This window comes from Salmo salar, chromosome 25, assembly GCF_965601325.2.
Source record: "Salmo salar chromosome 25, fSalSal1, whole genome shotgun sequence".
NCBI lineage: Eukaryota > Metazoa > Chordata > Actinopteri > Salmoniformes > Salmonidae > Salmo > Salmo salar.
In genome coordinates, this window is record NC_138315.1 from 53782214 (window position 1) to 53808772 (window position 26559).

At 45.0% G+C, this 26559-nt stretch overlaps 1 protein-coding gene across 1 annotated transcript in view; it reads right to left on the reverse strand.

Annotated features, from left to right (window-relative positions):
* LOC106592342 (uncharacterized) overlaps positions 1-23753 on the reverse strand; it is a 126717-nt gene extending 102964 nt beyond the window's left edge. Inside the window, exons 1-2 of the mRNA XM_082969250.1 lie at positions 23621-23753; positions 14395-14571 (exon numbers count right to left, since the gene is read on the reverse strand). Of these exons, the coding sequence (XP_082825376.1) occupies positions 14395-14571; positions 23621-23720 (277 nt within the window). The 5' untranslated portion in view covers positions 23721-23753. The remainder of the gene's footprint in view (positions 1-14394; positions 14572-23620) is intronic.
* Between the last annotated feature and the right edge of the window lie 2806 nt (positions 23754-26559).

Genomic DNA, 26559 nt, shown 5'->3' on the forward strand with positions numbered 1-26559 from the left:
TATATTCTTATTCCATTCATTTACTTAGATTTGTGTGTATAAGGTAGTTGTTGTGGAATTGTTAGATTACTAGTTATATATTACTGCACGGTCGGAACTAGAAGCACAAGCATTTCGCTACACTCGCATTAACACCTGCTAACCATGTGTTATGTGACCAATAACATTTGATTTGGTGCAGCCCTAACGGTAACCCTGGTAACGGTAACCCTGGTAACCTCCTGACCTAATCTCCACTCCTCTAGGAAACTTCCTGTTTCTTGTGGCTGGGCCAAGCCACATACCAGACTAAAACCTGCCACGTCCTGACCAGTAATAGGGGTTATTTGTTATTGTAGTTTGGTCAGGACGTGGCAGGGGGGTATTTGGTTTATGTGGTTCGGCGTGTGTGTCTATGTAGAGGGGTGTTTGGTTTATGTATTCCGGGGTTTTTGTCATTGTTCTATGTTAGTGTATTTCTATGTTCGGTCTAGTCATTTCTATTTCTATGTTTAGGTAATTGGGGTTGGGGCCTTCAATTGTTGCCTCTGATTGAAGGTCCTATAATTAGGAATGTGTTTGTCAAGGGATTTGTGGGAGGTTGTTTTTATTTATTTATTTATTATTAATTATTATTTTTTATAATTTTTTTGTATTTTTTTTTCTTCTTCATAGCTGTGTGTGTGTGTGTGTGTGTGTGTGCTGTCTGTGTGTGTGTGTGTGTGTGTGTGTGTGTGTGTGTGTGTGTGTGTGTGTGTGTGTGTGTTGCCTGCAAGACTGTTTGTCGTCCGTTCGTTTTTCTTGTTTAGTTTATAAGTGTTCTAATAAAATTAAAATGAGCTGCACCTTGGTCCATCCACTACGACGACCATTACAGAACCAGACTAAAACCAGACTAAAACCAGAGTAAAACCAGACTAAAACCAGACTAAAACCAGACTAAAACCAGACTAAAAACCAGACTAAAACCAGACTAAAACCAGACTAATACCAGACTAAAACCAGAGTAAAACCAGAGTAAAACCAGACTAAAAACCAGACTAAAACCAGAGTAAAACCAGAGTAAAACCAGACTAATACCAGACTAATACCAGACTAAAACCAGACTAAAAACAGACTAAAAACCAGACTAAAACCAGACTAAAACCAGACTAAAAACCAGACTAAAACCAGAGTAAAACCAGACTAAAACCAGACTAAAACCAGACTAAAAACCAGACTAAAACCAGAGTAAAACCAGACTAAAACCAGACTAAAACCAGAGTAAAACCAGACTAAAACCAGACTAAAACCAGACTAAAACCAGACTAAAACCAGAGTAAAACCAGACTAAAACCAGACTAAAAACCAGACTAAAACCAGAGTAAAACCAGACTAAAACCAGAGTAAAACCAGAGTAAAACCAGAGTAAAACCAGACTAAAAACCAGACTAAAACCAGAGTAAAACCAGAGTAAAACCAGACTAAAAACCAGACTAAAACCAGAGTAAAACCAGAGTAAAACCAGACTAAAACCAGACAAAAACCAGAGTAAAACCAGACTAAAACCAGAGTAAAACCAGACTAAAACCAGAGTAAAACCAGACTAAAACCAGACTAAAACCAGAATAAAACCAGACTAATACCAGACTAATACCAGACTAAAACCAGACTAATACCAGACTAATACCAGACTAAAACCAGACTAATACCAGACTAAAACCAGGGTAAAACCAGACTAATACCAGACTAAAACCAGACTAATACCAGACTAATACCAGACTAAAACCAGAGTAAAACCAGACTAAAACCAGAGTAAAACCAGACTAATACCAGACTAATACCAGACTAAAACCAGACTAATACCAGACTAAAACCAGAGTAAAACCAGACTAATACCAGACTAATACCAGACTAATACCAGACTAAAACCAGACTAAAACCAGACTAATACCAGACTAATACCAGACTAAAACCAGACTAAAACCAGACTAAAACCAGACTAATACCAGACTAAAACCAGACTAATACCAGACTAAAACCAGACTAATACCAGACTAAAACCAGACTAATACCAGACTAAAACCAGACTAAAACCAGAGTAAAACCAGAGTAAAACCAGACTAAAAACCAGACTAAAACCAGACTAAAACCAGACTAAAAACCAGACTAAAACCAGACTAAAACCAGACTAAAAACCAGACTAAAACCAGAGTAAAACCAGAGTAAAACCAGACTAAAACCAGAGCAAAACCAGACTAAAACCAGAGTAAAACCAGAGTAAAACCAGACTAAAAACCAGACTAAAACCAGAGTAAAACCAGAGTAAAACCAGACTAAAAACCAGACTAAAACCAGAGTAAAACCAGACTAAAACCAGACTAAAACCAGAGTAAAACCAGACTAAAACCAGAGTAAAACCAGACTAAAACCAGAGTAAAACCAGACTAAAACCAGAGTAAAACCAGACTAAAACCAGAGTAGAACCAGACTAATACCAGACTAAAACCAGACTAAAACCAGAGTAAAACCAGACTAAAACCAGAGTAAAACCAGACTAAAACCAGAGTAAAACCAGACTAAAACCAAAGTAAAACCAGACTAAAACCAGACTAATACCAGACTAATACCAGACTAAAACCAGACTAAAACCAGACTAATACCAGACTAATACCAGACTAAAACCAGACTAAAACCAGACTAAAACCAGACTAATACCAGACTAATACCAGACTAAAACCAGACTAAAACCAGACTAATATCAGACTAATACCAGACTAAAACCAGACTAAAACCTGACTAAAACCAGACTAAAACCAGACTAAAACCAGACTAAAACCAGACTAAAAACCAGACTAAAACCAGAGTAAAACCACCAGACTAAAACCAGACTAAAACCAGAGTAAAACCAGACTAATACCAGACTAATACCAGACTAAAACCAGACTAAAACCAGAGTAAAACCAGACTAAAACCAGAGTAAAACCAGACTAAAACCAGACTAAAACCAGACTAAAACCAGACTAAAAACCAGACTAAAACCAGACTAATACCAGAGTAAAACCAGACTAAAACCAGAGTAAAACCAGACTAAAACCAGACTAAAAACCAGAGTAAAACCAGACTAAAACCAGACTAAAACCAGAGTAAAACCAGACTAAAACCAGAGTAAAACCAGACTAAAACCAGACTAAAACCAGAGTAAAACCAGAGTAAAACCAGACTAAAAACCAGACTAAAACCAGAGTAAAACCAGAGTAAAACCAGACTAAAACCAGACTAAAACCAGAGTAAAACCAGACTAAAACCAGAGTAAAACCAGACTAAAACCAGAGTAAAACCAGAGTAAAACCAGAGTAAAACCAGACTAAAACCAGACTAAAACCAGAGTAAAACCAGAGTAAAACCAGACTAATACCAGACTAAAACCAGACTAAAACCAGAGTAAAACCAGACTAAAACCAGACTAAAACCAGAGTAAAACCAGACTAATACCAGACTAATACCAGACTAAAACCAGACTAAAACCAGACTAATACCAGACTAAAACCAGACTAATACCAGAGTAAAACCAGACTAAAACCAGACTAAAACCAGAGTAAAACCAGACTAATACCAGACTAATACCAGACTAAAACCAGACTAATACCAGACTAATACCAGACTAAAACCAGAGTAAAACCAGACTAAAACCAGACTAATACCAGACTAAAACCAGACTAAAACCAGACTAAAACCAGACTAATACAAGACTAAAACCAGAGTAAAACCAGACTAAAACCAGAGTAAAACCAGACTAATACCAGACTAATACCAGACTAAAACCAGACTAATACCAGACTAATACCAGACTAAAACCAGAGTAAAACCAGACTAATACCAGACTAATACCAGACTAATACCAGACTAAAACCAGACTAAAACCAGACTAATACCAGACTAATACCAGACTAAAACCAGACTAATACCAGACTAATACCAGACTAAAACCAGAGTAAAACCAGACTAATACCAGACTAATAACAGAGTAAAACCAGACTAAAACCAGACTAAAACCAGAGTAAAACCAGAGTAAAACCAGACTAAAACCAGACTAAAACCAGAGTAAAACCAGAGTAAAACCAGAGTAAAACCAGACTAAAACCAGAGTAAAACCAGACTAATACCAGACTAAAACCAGACTAATACCAGACTAAAACCAGAGTAATACCAGACTAATACCAGACTAATACCAGACTAAAACCAGACTAAAACCAGACTAATACCAGACTAATACCAGACTAAAACCAGACTAAAACCTGACTAAAACCAGAATAAAACCAGACTAATACCAGACTAATACCAGACTAAAACCAGACAAAACCAGACTAAAACCAGACTAAAACCAGACTAAAAACCAGACTAAAACCAGACTAAAAACCAGAGTAAAACCAGACTAAAACCAGACTAAAACCAGAGTAAAACCAGACTAAAACCAGACTAAAACCAGAGTAAAACCAGAGTAAAACCAGAGTAAAACCAGACTAAAACCAGAGTAAAACCAGAGTAAAACCAGACTAAAACCAAAGTAAAACCAGACTAAAACCAGAGTAAAACCAGAGTAAAACCAGAGTAAAACCCCTCTAATACCAGAGTAAAACCAGACTAAAACCAGAGTAAAACCAGACTAAAACCAGAGTAAAACCAGAGTAAAACCAGAGTAAAACCAGTCTAATACCAGACTAAAAACCAGACTAATACCAGACTAAAACCAGACTAATACCAGACTAAAACCAGACTAATACCAGACTAAAACCAGACTAAAACCTGACTAAAACCAGACTAATACCAGACTAAAACCAGACTAAAACCAGACTAAAACCAGACTAATACCAGACTAATACCAGACTAAAACCAGACTAAAACCAGACTAATACCAGACTAATACCAGACTAAAACCAGACTAAAACCTGACTAAAACCAGACTAATACCAGACTAAAACCAGACTAAAACCAGACTAAAACCAGACTAAAAACCAGACTAAAACCAGAGTAAAACCAGACTAAAACCAGAGTAAAACCAGAGTAAAACCAGAGTAAAACCCGTCTAATACCAGAGTAAAACCAGACTAAAACCAGAGTAAAACCAGACTAAAACCAGAGTAAAACCAGAGTAAAACCAGACTAAAACCAGAGTAAAACCAGACTAATACCAGACTAAAACCAGACTAATACCAGACTAAAACCAGAGTAATACCAGACTAATACCAGACTAATACCAGACTAAAACCAGACTAAAACCAGACTAATACCAGACTAATACCAGACTAAAACCAGACTAAAACCTGACTAAAACCAGAATAAAACCAGACTAATACCAGACTAATACCAGACTAAAACCAGACTAAAACCAGACTAAAAACCAGACTAAAACCAGACTAAAAACCAGAGTAAAACCAGACTAAAACCAGACTAAAACCAGAGTAAAACCAGACTAAAACCAGACTAAAACCAGACTAAAACCAGAGTAGTAATACGTTATTACTACTAACGACCACTTCTCTCTGACGTTATTACTACTAACGACCACTTCTCTCTGACGTTATTACTACTAACGACCACTTCTCTCTGACGTTATTACTACTAACGACCACTTCTCTCTGACGTTATTACTACTAACGACCACTTCTCTCTGACGTTATTACTACTAACGACCACTTCTCTCTGACGTTATTACTACTAACGACCACTTCTCTCTGACGTTATTACTACTAACGACCACTTCTCTCTGACGTTATTACTACTAACGACCACTTCTCTCTGACGTTATTACTACTAACGACCACTTCTCTCTGACGTTATTACTACTAACGACCACTTCTCTCTGACGTTATTACTACTAACGACCACTTCTCTCTGACGTTATTACTACTAACGACCACTTCTCTCTGACGTTATTACTACTAACGACCACTTCTCTCTGACGTTATTACTACTAACGACCACTTCTCTCTGACGTTATTACTACTAACGACCACTTCTCTCCGACGTTATTACTACTAACGACCACTTCTCTCTGACGTTATTACTACTAACGACCACTTCTCTCTGACGTTATTACTACTAACGACCACTTCTCTCTGACGTTATTACTACTAACGACCACTTCTCTCTGACGTTATTACTACTAACGACCACTTCTCTCTGACGTTATTACTACTAACGACCACTTCTCTCTGACGTTATTACTACTAACGACCACTTCTCTCTGACGTTATTACTACTAACGACCACTTCTCTCTGACGTTATTACTACTAACGACCACTTCTCTCTGACGTTATTACTACTAACGACCACTTCTCTCTGACGTTATTACTACTAACGACCACTTCTCTCTGACGTTATTACTACTAACGACCACTTCTCTCTGACGTTATTACTACTAACGACCACTTCTCTCTGACGTTATTACTACTAACGACCACTTCTCTCTGACGTTATTACTACTAACGACCACTTCTCTCTGACGTTATTACTACTAACGACCACTTCTCTCTGACGTTATTACTACTAACGACCACTTCTCTCTGACGTTATTACTACTAACGACCACTTCTCTCTGACGTTATTACTACTAACGACCACTTCTCTCTGACGTTATTACTACTAACGACCACTTCTCTCTGACGTTATTACTACTAACGACCACTTCTCTCTGACGTTATTACTACTAACGACCACTTCTCTCTGACGTTATTACTACTAACGACCACTTCTCTCTGACGTTATTACTACTAACGACCACTTCTCTCTGACGTTATTACTACTAACGACCACTTCTCTCTGACGTTATTACTACTAACGACCACTTCTCTCTGACGTTATTACTACTAACGACCACTTCTCTCTGACGTTATTACTACTAACGACCACTTCTCTCTGACGTTATTACTACTAACGACCACTTCTCTCTGACGTTATTACTACTAACGACCACTTCTCTCTGACGTTATTACTACTAACGACCACTTCTCTCTGACGTTATTACTACTAACGACCACTTCTCTCTGACGTTATTACTACTAACGACCACTTCTCTCTGACGTTATTACTACTAACGACCACTTCTCTCTGACGTTATTACTACTAACGACCACTTCTCTCTGACGTTATTACTACTAACGACCACTTCTCTCTGACGTTATTACTACTAACGACCACTTCTCTCTGACGTTATTACTACTAACGACCACTTCTCTCTGACGTTATTACTACTAACGACCACTTCTCTCTGACGTTATTACTACTAACGACCACTTCTCTCTGACGTTATTACTACTAACGACCACTTCTCTCTGACGTTATTACTACTAACGACCACTTCTCTCTGACGTTATTACTACTAACGACCACTTCTCTCTGACGTTATTACTACTAACGACCACTTCTCTCTGACGTTATTACTACTAACGACCACTTCTCTCTGACGTTATTACTACTAACGACCACTTCTCTCTGACGTTATTACTACTAACGACCACTTCTCTCTGACGTTATTACTACTAACGACCACTTCTCTCTGACGTTATTACTACTAACGACCACTTCTCTCTGACGTTATTACTACTAACGACCACTTCTCTCTGACGTTATTACTACTAACGACCACTTCTCTCTGACGTTATTACTACTAACGACCACTTCTCTCTGACGTTATTACTACTAACGACCACTTCTCTCTGACGTTATTACTACTAACGACCACTTCTCTCTGACGTTATTACTACTAACGACCACTTCTCTCTGACGTTATTACTACTAACGACCACTTCTCTCTGACGTTATTACTACTAACGACCACTTCTCTCTGACGTTATTACTACTAACGACCACTTCTCTCTGACGTTATTACTACTAACGACCACTTCTCTCTGACGTTATTACTACTAACGACCACTTCTCTCTGACGTTATTACTACTAACGACCACTTCTCTCTGACGTTATTACTACTAACGACCACTTCTCTCTGACGTTATTACTACTAACGACCACTTCTCTCTGACGTTATTACTACTAACGACCACTTCTCTCTGACGTTATTACTACTAACGACCACTTCTCTCTGACGTTATTACTACTAACGACCACTTCTCTCTGACGTTATTACTACTAACGACCACTTCTCTCTGACGTTATTACTACTAACGACCACTTCTCTCTGACGTTATTACTACTAACGACCACTTCTCTCTGACGTTATTACTACTAACGACCACTTCTCTCTGACGTTATTACTACTAACGACCACTTCTCTCTGACGTTATTACTACTAACGACCACTTCTCTCTGACGTTATTACTACTAACGACCACTTCTCTCTGACGTTATTACTACTAACGACCACTTCTCTCTGACGTTATTACTACTAACGACCACTTCTCTCTGACGTTATTACTACTAACGACCACTTCTCTCTGACGTTATTACTACTAACGACCACTTCTCTCTGACGTTATTACTACTAACGACCACTTCTCTCTGACGTTATTACTACTAACGACCACTTCTCTCTGACGTTATTACTACTAACGACCACTTCTCTCTGACGTTATTACTACTAACGACCACTTCTCTCTGACGTTATTACTACTAACGACCACTTCTCTCTGACGTTATTACTACTAACGACCACTTCTCTCTGACGTTATTACTACTAACGACCACTTCTCTCTGACGTTATTACTACTAACGACCACTTCTCTCTGACGTTATTACTACTAACGACCACTTCTCTCTGACGTTATTACTACTAACGACCACTTCTCTCTGACGTTATTACTACTAACGACCACTTCTCTCTGACGTTATTACTACTAACGACCACTTCTCTCTGACGTTATTACTACTAACGACCACTTCTCTCTGACGTTATTACTACTAACGACCACTTCTCTCTGACGTTATTACTACTAACGACCACTTCTCTCTGACGTTATTACTACTAACGACCACTTCTCTCTGACGTTATTACTACTAACGACCACTTCTCTCTGACGTTATTACTACTAACGACCACTTCTCTCTGACGTTATTACTACTAACGACCACTTCTCTCTGACGTTATTACTACTAACGACCACTTCTCTCTGACGTTATTACTACTAACGACCACTTCTCTCTGACGTTATTACTACTAACGACCACTTCTCTCTGACGTTATTACTACTAACGACCACTTCTCTCTGACGTTATTACTACTAACGACCACTTCTCTCTGACGTTATTACTACTAACGACCACTTCTCTCTGACGTTATTACTACTAACGACCACTTCTCTCTGACGTTATTACTACTAACGACCACTTCTCTCTGACGTTATTACTACTAACGACCACTTCTCTCTGACGTTATTACTACTAACGACCACTTCTCTCTGACGTTATTACTACTAACGACCACTTCTCTCTGACGTTATTACTACTAACGACCACTTCTCTCTGACGTTATTACTACTAACGACCACTTCTCTCTGACGTTATTACTACTAACGACCACTTCTCTCTGACGTTATTACTACTAACGACCACTTCTCTCTGACGTTATTACTACTAACGACCACTTCTCTCTGACGTTATTACTACTAACGACCACTTCTCTCTGACGTTATTACTACTAACGACCACTTCTCTCTGACGTTATTACTACTAACGACCACTTCTCTCTGACGTTATTACTACTAACGACCACTTCTCTCTGACGTTATTACTACTAACGACCACTTCTCTCTGACGTTATTACTACTAACGACCACTTCTCTCTGACGTTATTACTACTAACGACCACTTCTCTCTGACGTTATTACTACTAACGACCACTTCTCTCTGACGTTATTACTACTAACGACCACTTCTCTCTGACGTTATTACTACTAACGACCACTTCTCTCTGACGTTATTACTACTAACGACCACTTCTCTCTGACGTTATTACTACTAACGACCACTTCTCTCTGACGTTATTACTACTAACGACCACTTCTCTCTGACGTTATTACTACTAACGACCACTTCTCTCTGACGTTATTACTACTAACGACCACTTCTCTCTGACGTTATTACTACTAACGACCACTTCTCTCTGACGTTATTACTACTAACGACCACTTCTCTCTGACGTTATTACTACTAACGACCACTTCTCTCTGACGTTATTACTACTAACGACCACTTCTCTCTGACGTTATTACTACTAACGACCACTTCTCTCTGACGTTATTACTACTAACGACCACTTCTCTCTGACGTTATTACTACTAACGACCACTTCTCTCTGACGTTATTACTACTAACGACCACTTCTCTCTGACGTTATTACTACTAACGACCACTTCTCTCTGACGTTATTACTACTAACGACCACTTCTCTCTGACGTTATTACTACTAACGACCACTTCTCTCTGACGTTATTACTACTAACGACCACTTCTCTCTGACGTTATTACTACTAACGACCACTTCTCTCTGACGTTATTACTACTAACGACCACTTCTCTCTGACGTTATTACTACTAACGACCACTTCTCTCTGACGTTATTACTACTAACGACCACTTCTCTCTGACGTTATTACTACTAACGACCACTTCTCTCTGACGTTATTACTACTAACGACCACTTCTCTCTGACGTTATTACTACTAACGACCACTTCTCTCTGACGTTATTACTACTAACGACCACTTCTCTCTGACGTTATTACTACTAACGACCACTTCTCTCTGACGTTATTACTACTAACGACCACTTCTCTCTGACGTTATTACTACTAACGACCACTTCTCTCTGACGTTATTACTACTAACGACCACTTCTCTCTGACGTTATTACTACTAACGACCACTTCTCTCTGACGTTATTACTACTAACGACCACTTCTCTCTGACGTTATTACTACTAACGACCACTTCTCTCTGACGTTATTACTACTAACGACCACTTCTCTCTGACGTTATTACTACTAACGACCACTTCTCTCTGACGTTATTACTACTAACGACCACTTCTCTCTGACGTTATTACTACTAACGACCACTTCTCTCTGACGTTATTACTACTAACGACCACTTCTCTCTGACGTTATTACTACTAACGACCACTTCTCTCTGACGTTATTACTACTAACGACCACTTCTCTCTGACGTTATTACTACTAACGACCACTTCTCTCTGACGTTATTACTACTAACGACCACTTCTCTCTGACGTTATTACTACTAACGACCACTTCTCTCTGACGTTATTACTACTAACGACCACTTCTCTCTGACGTTATTACTACTAACGACCACTTCTCTCTGACGTTATTACTACTAACGACCACTTCTCTCTGACGTTATTACTACTAACGACCACTTCTCTCTGACGTTATTACTACTAACGACCACTTCTCTCTGACGTTATTACTACTAACGACCACTTCTCTCTGACGTTATTACTACTAACGACCACTTCTCTCTGACGTTATTACTACTAACGACCACTTCTCTCTGACGTTATTACTACTAACGACCACTTCTCTCTGACGTTATTACTACTAACGACCACTTCTCTCTGACGTTATTACTACTAACGACCACTTCTCTCTGACGTTATTACTACTAACGACCACTTCTCTCTGACGTTATTACTACTAACGACCACTTCTCTCTGACGTTATTACTACTAACGACCACTTCTCTCTGACGTTATTACTACTAACGACCACTTCTCTCTGACGTTATTACTACTAACGACCACTTCTCTCTGACGTTATTACTACTAACGACCACTTCTCTCTGACGTTATTACTACTAACGACCACTTCTCTCTGACGTTATTACTACTAACGACCACTTCTCTCTGACGTTATTACTACTAACGACCACTTCTCTCTGACGTTATTACTACTAACGACCACTTCTCTCTGACGTTATTACTACTAACGACCACTTCTCTCTGACGTTATTACTACTAACGACCACTTCTCTCTGACGTTATTACTACTAACGACCACTTCTCTCTGACGTTATTACTACTAACGACCACTTCTCTCTGACGTTATTACTACTAACGACCACTTCTCTCTGACGTTATTACTACTAACGACCACTTCTCTCTGACGTTATTACTACTAACGACCACTTCTCTCTGACGTTATTACTACTAACGACCACTTCTCTCTGACGTTATTACTACTAACGACCACTTCTCTCTGACGTTATTACTACTAACGACCACTTCTCTCTGACGTTATTACTACTAACGACCACTTCTCTCTGACGTTATTACTACTAACGACCACTTCTCTCTGACGTTATTACTACTAACGACCACTTCTCTCTGACGTTATTACTACTAACGACCACTTCTCTCTGACGTTATTACTACTAACGACCACTTCTCTCTGACGTTATTACTACTAACGACCACTTCTCTCTGACGTTATTACTACTAACGACACGAGGAGAGACAACTCCCACTGTTGTGTCTCTGTGTCGCGTGTGTGTACCTACATAGCTGTGCAGAGGTGGGACTGGGCGGGGGGTCAGGGTCAGAGGTTAGAGGTTATGGTACCTACATAGCTGAGCAGAGGTGGGGCTGGGCGGGGGGTCAGGGTTAGAGGTTATGGTACCTACATAGCTGAGCAGAGGTGGGGCTGGGCGGGGGGTCAGGGTTAGAGGTTATGGTACCTACATAGCTGAGCAGAGGTGGGGCTGGGCGGGGGGTCAGGGTTAGAGGTTATGGTACCTACATAGCTGAGCAGAGGTGGGACTGGGCGGGGGGTCAGGGTTAGAGGTTATGGTACCTACATAGCTGTGCAGAGGTGGGACTGGGCGGGGGGTCAGGGTCAGAGGTTAGAGGTTATGGTACCTACATAGCTGAGCAGAGGTGGGGCTGGGCGGGGGGTCAGGGTTAGAGGTTATGGTACCTACATAGCTGTGCAGAGGTGGGACTGGGCGGGGGGTCAGGGTCAGAGGTTAGAGGTTATGGTACCTACATAGCTGAGCAGAGGTGGGGCTGGGCGGGGGGTCAGGGTTAGAGGTTATGGTACCTACATAGCTGAGCAGAGGTGGGGCTGGGCGGGGGGTCAGGGTTAGAGGTTATGGTACCTACATAGCTGAGCAGAGGTGGGGCTGGGCGGGGGGTCAGGGTTAGAGGTTATGGTACCTACATAGCTGAGCAGAGGTGGGGCTGGGCGGGGGGTCAGGGTTAGAGGTTATGGTACCTACATAGCTGAGCAGAGGTGGGGCTGGGCGGGGGGTCAGGGTTAGAGGTTATGGTACCTACATAGCTGAGCAGAGGTGGGGCTGGGCGGGGGGTCAGGGTTAGAGGTTATGGTACCAACATAGCTGAGCAGAGGTGGGGCTGGGCGGGGGGTCAGGGTTAGAGGTTAGAGGTTATGGTACCTACATAGCTGAGCAGAGGTGGGGCTGGGCGGGGGGTCAGGGTCAGGGTTAGAGGTTATGGTACCTACATAGCTGAGCAGAGGTGGGGCTGGGCGGGGGGTCAGGGTTAGAGGTTATGGTACCAACATAGCTGAGCAGAGGTGGGGCTGGGCGGGGGGTCAGGGTCAGAGGTTAGAGGTTATGGTACCTACATAGCTGAGCAGAGGTGGGGCTGGGCGGGGGGGTCAGGGTTAGAGGTTATAGTACCTACATAGCTGAGCAGAGGTGGGGCTGGGCGGGGGGTCAGGGTTAGAGGTTATGGTACCTACATAGCTGAGCAGAGCTGGGGCTGGGCGGGGGGTCAGGGTCAGAGGTTAGAGGTTATGGTACCTACATAGCTGAGCAGAGGTGGGGCTGGGCGGGGGGTCAGAGGTTATGGTACCTACATAGCTGAGCAGAGGTGGGGCTGGGCGGGGGGTCAGGGTCAGAGGTTATGGTACCTACATAGCTGAGCAGAGGTGGGGCTGGGCGGGGGGTCAGAGGTTATGGTACCTACATAGCTGTGCAGAGGTGGGGCTGGGCGGAGGGTCAGAGGTTATGGTACCTACATGGCTGAGCAGAGGTGGGGCTGGGCGGGGGGTCAGGGTTATGGTACCTACATGGCTGAGCAGAGGTGGGGCTGGGCGGGGGGTCAGGGTTATGGTACCTACATGGCTGAGCAGAGGTGGGGCTGGGCGGGGGGTCAGGGTCAGAGGTTATGGTACCTACATGGCTGAGCAGAGGTGGGGCTGGGCGGAGGGTCAGAGGTTATGGTACCTACATGGCTGAGCAGAGGTGGGGCTGGGCGGGGGGTCAGGGTTATGGTACCTACATGGCTGAGCAGAGGTGGGGCTGGGCGGGGCGTCAGGGTTAGAGGTTATAGTACCTACATGGCTGAGCAGAGGTGGGGCTGGGCGGGGGGTCAGGGTTATGGTACCTACATGGCTGAGCAGAGGTGGGGCTGGGCAGAGGGTCAGGGTTATGGTACCTACATGGCTGAGCAGAGGTGGGGCTGGGCGGGGGGAAGTCCTCGGTGAAGTTGACGTTACACATGTCGGTGCCGCAGCAGCAGAACCTGTACGTCCCGTTCTGAATCTGAGACGGAGTGGTCGTAACCACGCAACGGTCGTCATGGCACTCCTGCTGGTCACCGATGTGAGTCCAGCAACCTGGGGAGAGGAGAGAGAGAGAGAGAGAGAGAGAGAGAGAGAGAGAGAGAGAGAGAGAGAGAGAGAGAGAGAGAGAGAGAGAGAGAGAATCTTAAACCTAAACCCACTGCCAAACCTTCCCTAACAAAGCCATCACCTGCAGAGAGATGAACCTGGAGAAGAGTCCCTCTAAGCAAGCTGGTCCTCTGTTCACAAACCTTCCATAACAAAGCCATCACCTACAGAGAGATGAACCTGGAGAAGAGTCCCCCTAAGCAAGCTGGTCCTGGGGCTCTGTTCACAAACAGACCCCACAGAGCCCCAGAACAGCAACACAATTTAACCCAGCCAAATCATGAGAAAACAAAAAAGATAATTACTTGACACATTGGAAAGAATTTACAAAAAAACAGAGAAAATTAGAATGCTATTTGGCCCTAAACAAGGAGTACACAGTGGCAGAATACTTTACCAGTGACTGACCCAAAATTAGGCAAAGCTATGACTATGTACAAACTCCTGCCAAATGTATGACCATATTAGAGATACATATTTCCCACAGACCCACAAAGAATTTGAAAACAAATCAAACATTGATCAACTCCCATAAGTATTAGGCGAAATACCGCACTGTGCCATCACAGCAGTGAGACTTGTGACCCGTTGACGTGAGAAAAGGTCAACCAGTGAAGAACAAACAACATTGTAAATTAGGGATGCACGATACAGTGAGGGGGGGAAAAAAGTATTTGATCCCCTGCTGATTTTGTACGTTTGCCCACTGATAAAGAAATGATCAGTCTATAATTTTAATGGTAGGTTTATTCGAACAGTGAGAGACAGAATAACAACAAAAGAATCCTGAAAAACGCATGTCAAAAATGTTATAAAATGATTTGCATTTTAATGAGAGAAATAAGTATTTGACCCCTCTGCAAAACATGACTTAGTACTTTGTCAGCGGGCAAACGTACAAAATCAGCAGGGGATCAAATACTTTTTTCCCTCACTGTAGTATCTACTGTATATCGGTAAGCATATCGGAATCGGACGATATTAGCTAAAAATGCCAACAAAGGCATCGGCCCGATGTCTAGTTTAACGCCGATGTGCAAAACTGATGTCAAAGCTGACGTCCATACCTCTATAATGGAGGTAGATGAGGTCCATACCTCTATAACGGAGGTGGATGAGGTCCATACCTCTATAACGGAGGTAGATGAGGTCCATACCTCTATAACGGAGGTAGATGAGGTCCATACCTCTATAACGGAGGTAGATGAGGTCCATACCTCTATAACGGAGGTAGATGAGGTCCATACCTCTATAACGGAGGTGGATGAGGTCCATACCTCTATAACGGAGGTAGATGAGGTCCATACCTCTATAACGGAGGTAGATGAGGTCCATACCTCTATAACGGAGGTAGATGAGGTCCATACCTCTATAACGGAGGTAGATGAGGTCCATACCTCTATAACGGAGGTAGATGAGGTCCATACCTCTATAACGGAGGTAGATGAGGTCCATACCTCTATAATGGAGGTAGATGAGGTCCATACCTCTATAACGGAGGTAGATGGGGTCCATACCTCTATAACGGAGGTAGATGGGGTCCATTCCTCTAGTAGGTAGACGAGGTCCATACCTCTATAACGGAGGTAGATGAGGTGCATACCTCTATAACGGAGGTAGATGAGGTCCATACCTCTATAACGGAGGTAGATGAGGTGCATACCTCTATAACGGAGGTAGATGAGGTGCATACCTCTATAACGGAGGTAGGTGAGGTCCATACCTCTATAATGGAGGTAGATGAGGTCCATACCTCTATAACGGAGGTGGATGAGGTCCATACCTCTATAACGGAGGTAGATGGGGTCCATACCTCTATAACGGAGGTAGATGGGGTCCATTCCTCTAGTAGGTAGACGAGGTCCATACCTCTATAACGGAGGTAGATGAGGTGCATACCTCTATAACGGAGGTAGATGAGGTCCATACCTCTATAACGGAGGTAGGTGAGGTCCATACCTCTATAATGTAGGTAGATGAGGTCCATACCTCTATAACGGAGGTAGATGAGGTCCATACCTCTATAACGGAGGTAGATGAGGTCCACCACTATAACGTAGGTAGATGAGGTCCATACCTCTATAACGGAGGTAGATGAGGTCCATACCTCTATAACGTAGGTAGATGAGGTCCATACCTCTATAACGGAGGTAGATGAGGTCCATACCTCTATAACGGAGGTAGATGAGGTGCATACCTCTATAACGGAGGTAGATGAGGTCCATACCTCTATAACGGCGGTAGATGAGGTCCATACCTCTATAACGGAGGTAGATGAGGTCCATACCTCTATAACGGAGGTAGACGAGGTCCATACCTCTATAACGGAGGTAGATGAGGTCCGTACCTCTATAACGGAGGTAGATGAGGTCCATACCTCTATAACGGAGGTAGATGAGGTCCATACCTCTATAACGGAGGTAGATGAGGTCCATACCTCTATAACGGAGGTAGGTGAGGTCCGTACCTCTATAACGGAGCTCCATACCTCTATAACGGAGGTGGATGAGGTCCATACCTCTATAACGGAGGTAGATGAGGTGCATACCTCTATAACGGAGGTAGATGAGGTCCATACCTCTATAACGGAGGTAGGTGAGGTCCATACCTCTAGAACGGAGGTAGATGAGGTGCATACCTCTATAACGGAGGTAGATGAGGTCCATACCTCTATAACGGAGGTAGATGAGGTCCATACCTCTATAACGTAGGTAGATGAGGTCCATACCTCTATAACGGAGGTAGATGAGGTCCATACCTCTATAAGGGAGGTGGATGAGGTCCATACCTCTATAACGGAGGTAGATGGGGTCCATTCCTCTATAACGGAGGTAGATGAGGTCCATACGCCGGGGGGGGCCCCTCTATAACGGAGGTAGATGAGGTCCATACCTCTATAACGGAGGTAGATGAGGTCCATACCTCTATAACGGAGGTAGATGGGGTCCATACCTCTATAACGGAGGTAGATGAGGTCCATACCTCTATAACGGACGTAGATGACGTCCATACCTCTATAACGTAGGTAGACGAGGTCCATACCTCTATAACGGAGGTAGATGAGGTGCATACCTCTATAACGGCGGTAGGTGAGGTCCATACCTCTATAACGGAGGTAGATGGGGTCCATACCTCTATAACGGAGGTAGATGAGGTCCATACCTCTATAACGGAGGTAGATGACGTCCATACCTCTATAACGTAGGTAGACGAGGTCCATACCTCTATAACGGAGGTAGATGAGGTGCATACCTCTATAACGGCGGTAGGTGAGGTCCATACCTCTATAACGGAGGTAGATGAGGTCCATACCTCTATAACGGAGGTAGATGACGTCCATACCTCTAGTAGGTAGGTGAGGTCCATACCTCTATAACGTAGGTAGGTGAGGTCCATACCTCTATAATGGAGGTAGATGAGGTCCATACCTCTATAACGGAGGTAGATGAGGTCCATACCTCTATAACGGAGGTAGATGGGGTCCATACCTCTATAACGGAGGTAGATGAGGTCCATACCTCTATAACGGAGGTAGATGGGGTCCATACCTCTATAACGGAGGTAGATGAGGTCCATACCTCTATAACGGAGGTAGATGACGTTCATACCTCTATAACGTAGGTAGACGAGGTCCATACCTCTATAACGGAGGTAGATGAGGTGCATACCTCTATAACGGCGGTAGGTGAGGTCCATACCTCTATAACGGAGGTAGATGAGGTCCATACCTCTATAACGGAGGTAGATGACGTCCATACCTCTAGTAGGTAGGTGAGGTCCATACCTCTATAACGTAGGTAGGTGAGGTCCATACCTCTATAATGGAGGTAGATGAGGTCCATACCTCTATAACAGAGGTAGATGAGGTCCATAACTCTATAACGGAGGTAGATGAGGTCCATACCTCTATAACGGAGGTAGATGAGGTCCATACCTCTATAACGGAGGTAGATGAGGTCCATACCTCTATAACGGAGGTAGATGAGGTCCATACCTCTATATGGAGGTAGATGAGGTCCATACCTCTATAACGGAGGTAGATGGGGTCCATACCTCTATAACGGAGGTAGATGAGGTCCATACCTCTAGAACGGAGGTAGATGAGGTCCATACCTCTAGTAGGTAGACGAGGTCCATACCTCTATAACGGAGGTAGATGGTGTCCATACCTCTATAACGGAGGTAGATGAGGTCCATACCTCTATAACGGAGGTAGATGAGGTCCATACCTCTATAACGGAGGTAGATGAGGTCCATACCTCTATAACGGAGGTAGATGAGGTCCATACCTCTATAACGGAGGTAGGTGAGGTGCATACCTCTATAACGGAGGTAGATGAGGTCCATACCTCTATAACGGAGGTAGATGAGGTCCATACCTCTATAACGGAGGTGGATGAGGTCCATACCTCTATAACGGAGGTAGGTGAGGTCCATACCTCTATAACGGAGGTGGATGAGGTCCATACCTCTATAACGGAGGTAGGTGAGGTCCATACCTCTATAACGGAGGTAGATGAGGTCCATACCTCTATAACGGAGGTAGATGAGGTCCATACCTCTATAACGGAGGTAGATGAGGTCCATACCTCTATAACGGAGGTAGATGAGGTCCATACCTCTATAACGGAGGTAGATGAGGTCCATACCTCTATAACGGAGGTAGATGGGGTCCATACCTCTATAACGGAGGTAGATGAGGTCCGTACCTCTATAACGTAGGTAGATGAGGTCCATACCTCTATAACGTAGGTAGATGAGGTCCATACCTCTATAACGGAGGTAGATGAGGTCCATACCTCTATAATGGAGGTAGATGAGGTCCATACCTCTATAACGTAGGTAGGTGAGGTCCATACCTCTATAACGGAGGTAGATCACGTCCATACCTCTATAACGGAGGTAGATGAGGTCCATACCTCTATAACGGAGGTAGATGGGGTCCATACCTCTATAACGGAGGTAGATGAGGTCCATACCTCTATAACGTAGGTAGATGAGGTCCATACCTCTATAACGGAGGTAGATGGGGTCCATACCTCTATAACGGAGGTGGATGAGGTCCATACCTCTATAACGGAGGTAGGTGAGGTCCATACCTCTATAATGTAGGTAGATGAGGTCCATACCTCTATAACGTAGGTAGATGAGGTCCATACCTCTATAACGGAGGTAGATGGGGTCCATACCTCTATAACGGAGGTAGATGAGGTCCATACCTCTATAACGGAGGTAGATGAGGTCCATACCTCTATAACGGAGGTAGATGAGGTCCATACCTCTATAACGGAGGTAGATGAGGTCCATACCTCTATAGACGGAGGTAGATGAGGTCCATACCTCTATAACGGAGGTAGATGAGGTCCATACCTCTATAACGGAGGTAGATGAGGTCCATACCTCTATAACGGAGGTAGATGAGGTCCATACCTCTATAACGGAGGTAGATGAGGTCCATACCTCTATAACGGAGGTAGATGAGGTCCATACCTCTATAACGGAGGTAGATGAGGTCCATACCTCTATAACGGAGGTAGATGAGGTCCATACCTCTATAACGGAGGTAGATGAGGTCCATACCTCTATAACGGAGGTAGATGAGGTGCATACCTCTATAACGGAGGTAGATGAGGTCCATACCTCTATAACGGAGGTAGATGAGGTCCATACCTCTAGTAGGTAGACGAGGCCCATACCTCTATAACGGAGGTAGATGAGGTGCATACCTCTATAACGGAGGTAGATGAGGTGCATACCTCTATAACGGAGGTAGGTGAGGTCCATACCTCTATAACGGAGGTAGATGAGGTCCATACCTCTATAACGGAGGTAGATGAGGTCCATACCTCTATAACGGAGGTAGATGAGGTGCATACCTCTATAACGGAGGTGGATGAGGTCCATACCTCTATAACGTACCTATATAATGTAGGTAGATGAGGTCCATACCTCTATAACGGAGGTAGATGAAGTCCATACCTCTATAACGTACCTATATAATGTAGGTAGATGAGGTCCATACCTCTATAACGGAGGTAGATGAGGTGCATACCTCTATAACGGAGGTAGACGAGGTCCATACCTCTATAACGGAGGTAGATGAGGTCCATACCTCTATAACGGAGGTAGACGAGGTCCATACCTCTATAACGGAGGTAGATGAGGTGCATACCTCTATAACGGAGGTAGACGAGGTCCATACCTCTATAACGGAGGTAGATGAGGTCCATACCTCTATAACGGAGGTAGATGAGGTCCATACCTCTATAACGGAGGTAGATGAGGTCCATACCTCTATAACGGAGGTAGGTGAGGTCCATACCTCTATAACGGAGGTAGATGAGGTCCATACCTCTATAACGGAGGTAGATGAGGTCCATACCTCTATAACGGAGGTAGATGAGGTCCATACCTCTATAACGGAGGTAGATGAGGTCCATACCTCTATAACGGAGGTAGATGAGGTCCATACCTCTATAACGGAGGTAGATGAGGTCCATTATGAGGCCTATTATTTCCCGAGGAGGGGAGAGAGTGAACTCTTTCAAAACCTAAATACTCATTAGAAAAGTGCATCACCCTCAGACGTAAACAGAACAAAAGCAGAAAACAAACTAAGCTCCCACTTCCAGCAGTCATTTGAAAAAGTAAGAACATTTCAGCCAAGTAGTCGCTATTTTTCAGATGTTGCCCTACCGGAGTTACAGAGTATTGTTGAAACGCACATCCATGAGCTACTTGCTATGGGAGTCACTGCTATTAGGTTCACCACTGACATTTTGGACCAGCGATGTCAGCCCCATGAGAATGCAGAGTCTGACAGCACAGCGGGTCGACGAGGAAACTGAGGAAAGCCGTATTGGATGCATTTCAATGGCATTTGACAACATGTTTGAAACATGAACACACTCCTAGCTCCATTCGACCAACTGACTGGAGAAATAAGCTCATCAACTGTGTCTGTAGCAGACGTGACATCCCTCCGTCATGGCATTGAAACGCCTGCTCAGCAAAACTGCCCACACAGACCGTGGGGTTAACTTGGAAAAGTACTCTACAAGAGGCTGTGAACAAGGCGATTCGGTGGCATTCTCTCTGAGCCTTTTTGCTGTATCTCCACCATGCTCGTTGCTATGCACAAGGACCGGTACTTCGATGCAGACACAGGGTTTATGTGCAATGTTAGACACAGCTGGAAACGAACACAGTGACAGTGCGAAGAGAGGAAGAGAGGCCACGGAGATGAAACTTTACTGCTTGACGTATATGATGACATTCTGGTTGATAAAGAAACGACTGAACAAATGAACAATGAAACAGCACAGCAAGTATGTGAAAGAAATAGGTTTTGATTATGTTTTTACTGGTAATGGGGACGTACGTAAATGCCAACAAAATTACTTTTTGGTCAGTGTGTGTTTCAGCTATTTAACTGTACACGCTTAAACGGCCCGCACATTTTTTTAAATATCGGTTATCGGTATCAGAGTTTTTTGGCAAGGAAAATATTGGAAATCGGTATCGGCCAAAAATGTCATATCGGTCTATCCCTATTGTAAATAGAACCCATATTTATATAAATTTTTTCTTTCTTTCATACTTCAACTATTTGAACATTGTCACAACACTGTACATCGCCAATAATCTAACATTTAAAATCTCTATGTTATTTTAAACGTTTTGTGAGTGGCCTCCCGAGTGGCGCAGCGGTCTAAGGCACTGCATCGCAGAGCTAGAGACGTCACTACAGACCCGGGTTTGATCCCAGGCTGTGTCACAACCGGCCGTGATCGGGAGTCACATAAGGTGGGGCACAATTGGCCCAGTCTCGTCCGGGTTAGGGGAGGGTTCGGCCCGGTGTCGTCCGGGTTAGGGGAGGGTTCGGCCCAGTGTCGTCCGGGTTAGGGGAGGGTTCGGCCCGGTGTCGTCCGGGTTAGGGGAGGGTTCGGCCCGGTGTCGTCCGGGTTAGGGGAGGGTTCGGCCCGGTGTCGTCCGGGTTAGGGGAGGGTTTGGCCCGGTGTCGTCCGGGTTAGGGGAGGGTTCGGCCCAGTGTCGTCCGGGTTAGGGGAGGGTTCGGCCCGGTGTCGTCCGGGTTAGGGGAGGGTTCGGCCCGGTGTCGTCCGGGTTAGGAGAGGGTTCGGCCCTGTGTCGTCCGGGTTAGGAGAGGGTTTGGCCCGGTGTAGTCCGGGTTAGGGGAGGGTTTGGCCCGGTGTCGTCCGGGTTAGGGGAGGGTTCGGCCCAGTGTCGTCCGGGTTAGGGGAGGGTTCGGCCCAGTGTCGTCCGGGTTAGGGGAGGGTTTGGTTGGGAGGGCAGGGCAGGGCTTTACTTGGCTCATCGCGCTCTAGCGACTCCTTGTGGCGGGCCGGGCTCCTGCAGGCTGACCTCGGTGCTCAGTTGAACGGTGTTTCCTCCGACACATTGGTGCGGATGGCTTCCGGGTTAAGCTGGCGGGTGTTAAGGAGCACGGTTCGGCGGGTCATGTTTTCGGAGGACGCATGACTCAACCTTCGCCTCTCCCGAGCCCGTTGGGGAGTTGCAGCGATGAGACAAGATCGAAATTGGGGAGAAAAAGGGGGTAAAAGACACCAAAAAAAGAATGTGTGTGTGAGAGAATGAACGAGAGAGATGAAGTGAGACAGGGAGAAAGAGAAACAGAGAGAGATACAGAGAGAGATACAGAGAGAGAGAGAGAAACAGAAAGAGACAAAGAGAGACAGAGAGTGAGAAACGGAGAGAGAGAGACGAGAGAGAAAGAGAGAGAGAGAGAACAGAGAGAGAAACAGAGAGAGAAACAGAGAGAGATACAGAGAGAGAGAGAAACAGAGAGAGACGAGAGAGTGAGAAACGGAGAGAGACGAGAGAGAAAGAGAAAGTGAGATCAGGACAGAGAGAGAAGAGGGAGAAACTGTTTTACATGAACACCAGGTATATGTCCCCATCTTTACGTGTGTGTGTGTGTGTGTGTGTGTGTGTGTGTGTGTGTGTGTGGACGTACCCTGTTTGACCAGGTGTATCTCTCCATCTCTAGTCTTCTCCCACAGGCCATAACATCGAGAACCCTTACTGCAGCGTATGGTACTATTCTCTCTGGTCATAGGCCAGTCTCCTCCTCTTCCTCCTCCTCCTCCTCCTCTCCTCCTCTCCTCCTCCTCCTCCCTCCTCCCTCCCTCCTCCTCCTCCTCCCTCCTCCTCCTCCTCCTCCTCCTCCCTCCTCCTCCTCCTCCTCCTCCGCCCACACGCTGCTCCTCATACTGCTGCTGCTGGTCGTTGAACGCACACTCACGCTCCTCACTCTGGGCAGCTAGGGAGGGAGGGAGGGAGGGAGGGAGGGAAGGAGGGAGGGAGGGGAAAGAGCGGGAGGGAGGGAGGGAGGGATATAGAAAAGTTAGCGAAAAACATTTGCGCTTTCATTTTCTGAGACAGAAAAATGAATGGATAATTCAGAGCTGGAATATCTCTTGTTATCTCAGCATTGGTCTCAGTGATTATACAGCTCCTATCGCAGCAGCAGGGGGCATGGGGGGGGCATATGGGGGGGCTTGGGGGGTATGGGGGGGCATGGGGGGGGCTTGGGGGGTATGGGGGGGCATGGAGGGGCATATGGGGGCATGGGGGGCATGGAGGGTATGGGGGGGCATGGAGGGGCATATGGGGGGGTGTGGGGGGGCTGGGGGGGCATGGGGGGGCATGGGGGGATGGGGTGTGGGGGGGATGGGGGGATGGGGGTGTGGGAGGGATGGGGGGGCATGTGGGGGGCTGGGGGATGGGGGTGTGGGGGGGATGGGGGAATGGGGGGGCATATGGGGGGGCATATGGGGGGTGGGGGGGTGGGGGGTATGGGGGGGCAGCAGGAGGGCATGAGGGGGGTATGGGGGGGCATGGGGGGTATGGGGGGGTATGGGGGGGCATGAGGGGGGGTATGGGGGGGCTTGGGGGGGCTTGGGGGGGCTTGGGGTTACATCAGGGGTCTTCAACCTTTTCTTGCCCAGGGACCCCAATCATACATCAGCAAAAACAATGTCTTATCATGAATGTGGTAAGGTGAAAGATCAAGGATAAGTAATAAACATTTTACAGGAGTCCAGTCCCATGATCTTCTTGTGTTTTAAATATACTGAACAAAAATGGAACAAGTTTTCAGATGTTACTGAGTTACAGTTCATACCTCATGAAAACCAGTCAGTATCTGGTGTGACCACCATTTACCTCATGAAAACCAGTCAGTATCTGATGTGACCACCATTTACCTCATGAAAACCAGTCAGTATCTGGTGTGACCACCATTTACCTCATGAAAACCAGTCAGTATCTGGTGTGACTCCCATTTACCTCATGAAAACCAGTCAGTATCTGGTGTGACCACCATTTACCTCATGAAAACCAGTCAGTATCTGGTGTGACCACCATTTACCTCATGAAAACCAGTCAGTATCTGGTGTGACCAGCATTTACCTCATGAAAACCAGTCAGTATCTGGTGTGACCACCATTTACCTCATGAAAACCAGTCAGTATCTGGTGTGACTCCCATTTACCTAATAACAATAGTGAGGCTATATACAGGGGGTACCGGTACAGAGTCAATGTGGAGGCTATATACAGGGGGGTACCGGTACAGAGTCAATGTGTAGGCTATATACAGGGGGTACCGGTATAGAGTCAATGTGGAGGCTATATACAGGGAGGTACCGGTACAGAGTCAATGTGGAGGCTATATACAGGGGGTACCGGTACAGAGTCAATGTGGAGGCTATATACAGGGGTACCGGTACAGAGTCAATGTGGAGGCTATATACAGGGGGGTACCGGTACAGAGTCAATGTGGAGGCAATATACAGGGGGTACCGGTACAGAGTCAATGTGGAGGCTATATACAGGGGGTACCGGTACAGAGTCAATGTGGAGGCTATATACAGGGAGTACCGGTACAGAGTCAATGTGGAGGCTATATACAGGGGGTACCGGTACAGAGTCAATATGGAGACTATATACAGGGGGTACCGGTACAGAGTCAATGTGGAGGCTATATACAGGGGGTACCGGTATAGAGTCAATGTGGAGGCTATATACAGGGGGTACTGGTACAGAGTCAATGTGGAGGATATATACAGGGGGTACCGGTACAGAGTCAATGTGGAGGCTATATACAGGGGGTACCGGTACAGAGTCAATGTGGAGGCTATATACAGGGTATTACGGTACAGAGTCAATGTGGAGGCTATATACAGGGGGGTACCGGTACAGAGTCAATGTGGAGGCTATATACAGGGGGTACCGGTATAGAGTCAATGTGGAGGCTATATACAGGGGGTACCGGTACAGAGTCAATGTGGAGGCTATATACAGGGGGTACCGGTACAGAGTCAATGTGGAGGCTATATACAGGGGGTACCGGTACAGAGTCAATGTGGAGGCTATATACAGGGTATTACGGTACAGAGTCAATGTGGAGGCTATATACAGGGGGGTACCGGTACAGAGTCAATGTGGAGGCTATATACAGGGGGGTACCGGTACAGAGTCAATGTGGAGGCTATATACAGGGGGTACCGGTATAGAGTCAATGTGGAGGCTATATACAGGGTATTATGGTACAGAGTCAATGTGGAGGCTATATACAGGGGGTACCAGTACAGAGTCAATGTGGAGGCTATATACAGGGGGTACCAGTACAGAGTCAATGTGGAGGCTATATACAGGGTATTACGGTACAGAGTCAATGTGGAGGCTATATACAGGGTATTACGGTACAGAGTCAATGTGCAGAGGCACCAGTTAGTTGAGGTAATTAATGTGTACATGTAGGTCGATTTATTAAAGTGACAGTGCATAGATAATAGACAGCGTAGAAGAGCAGGGGGGGGGGGGGGGGGGCAATGCAAATAGTCTGGGTAGCCATTAGATGTTCAGGAGTCTTATGGCTTTTGGGGGGGGG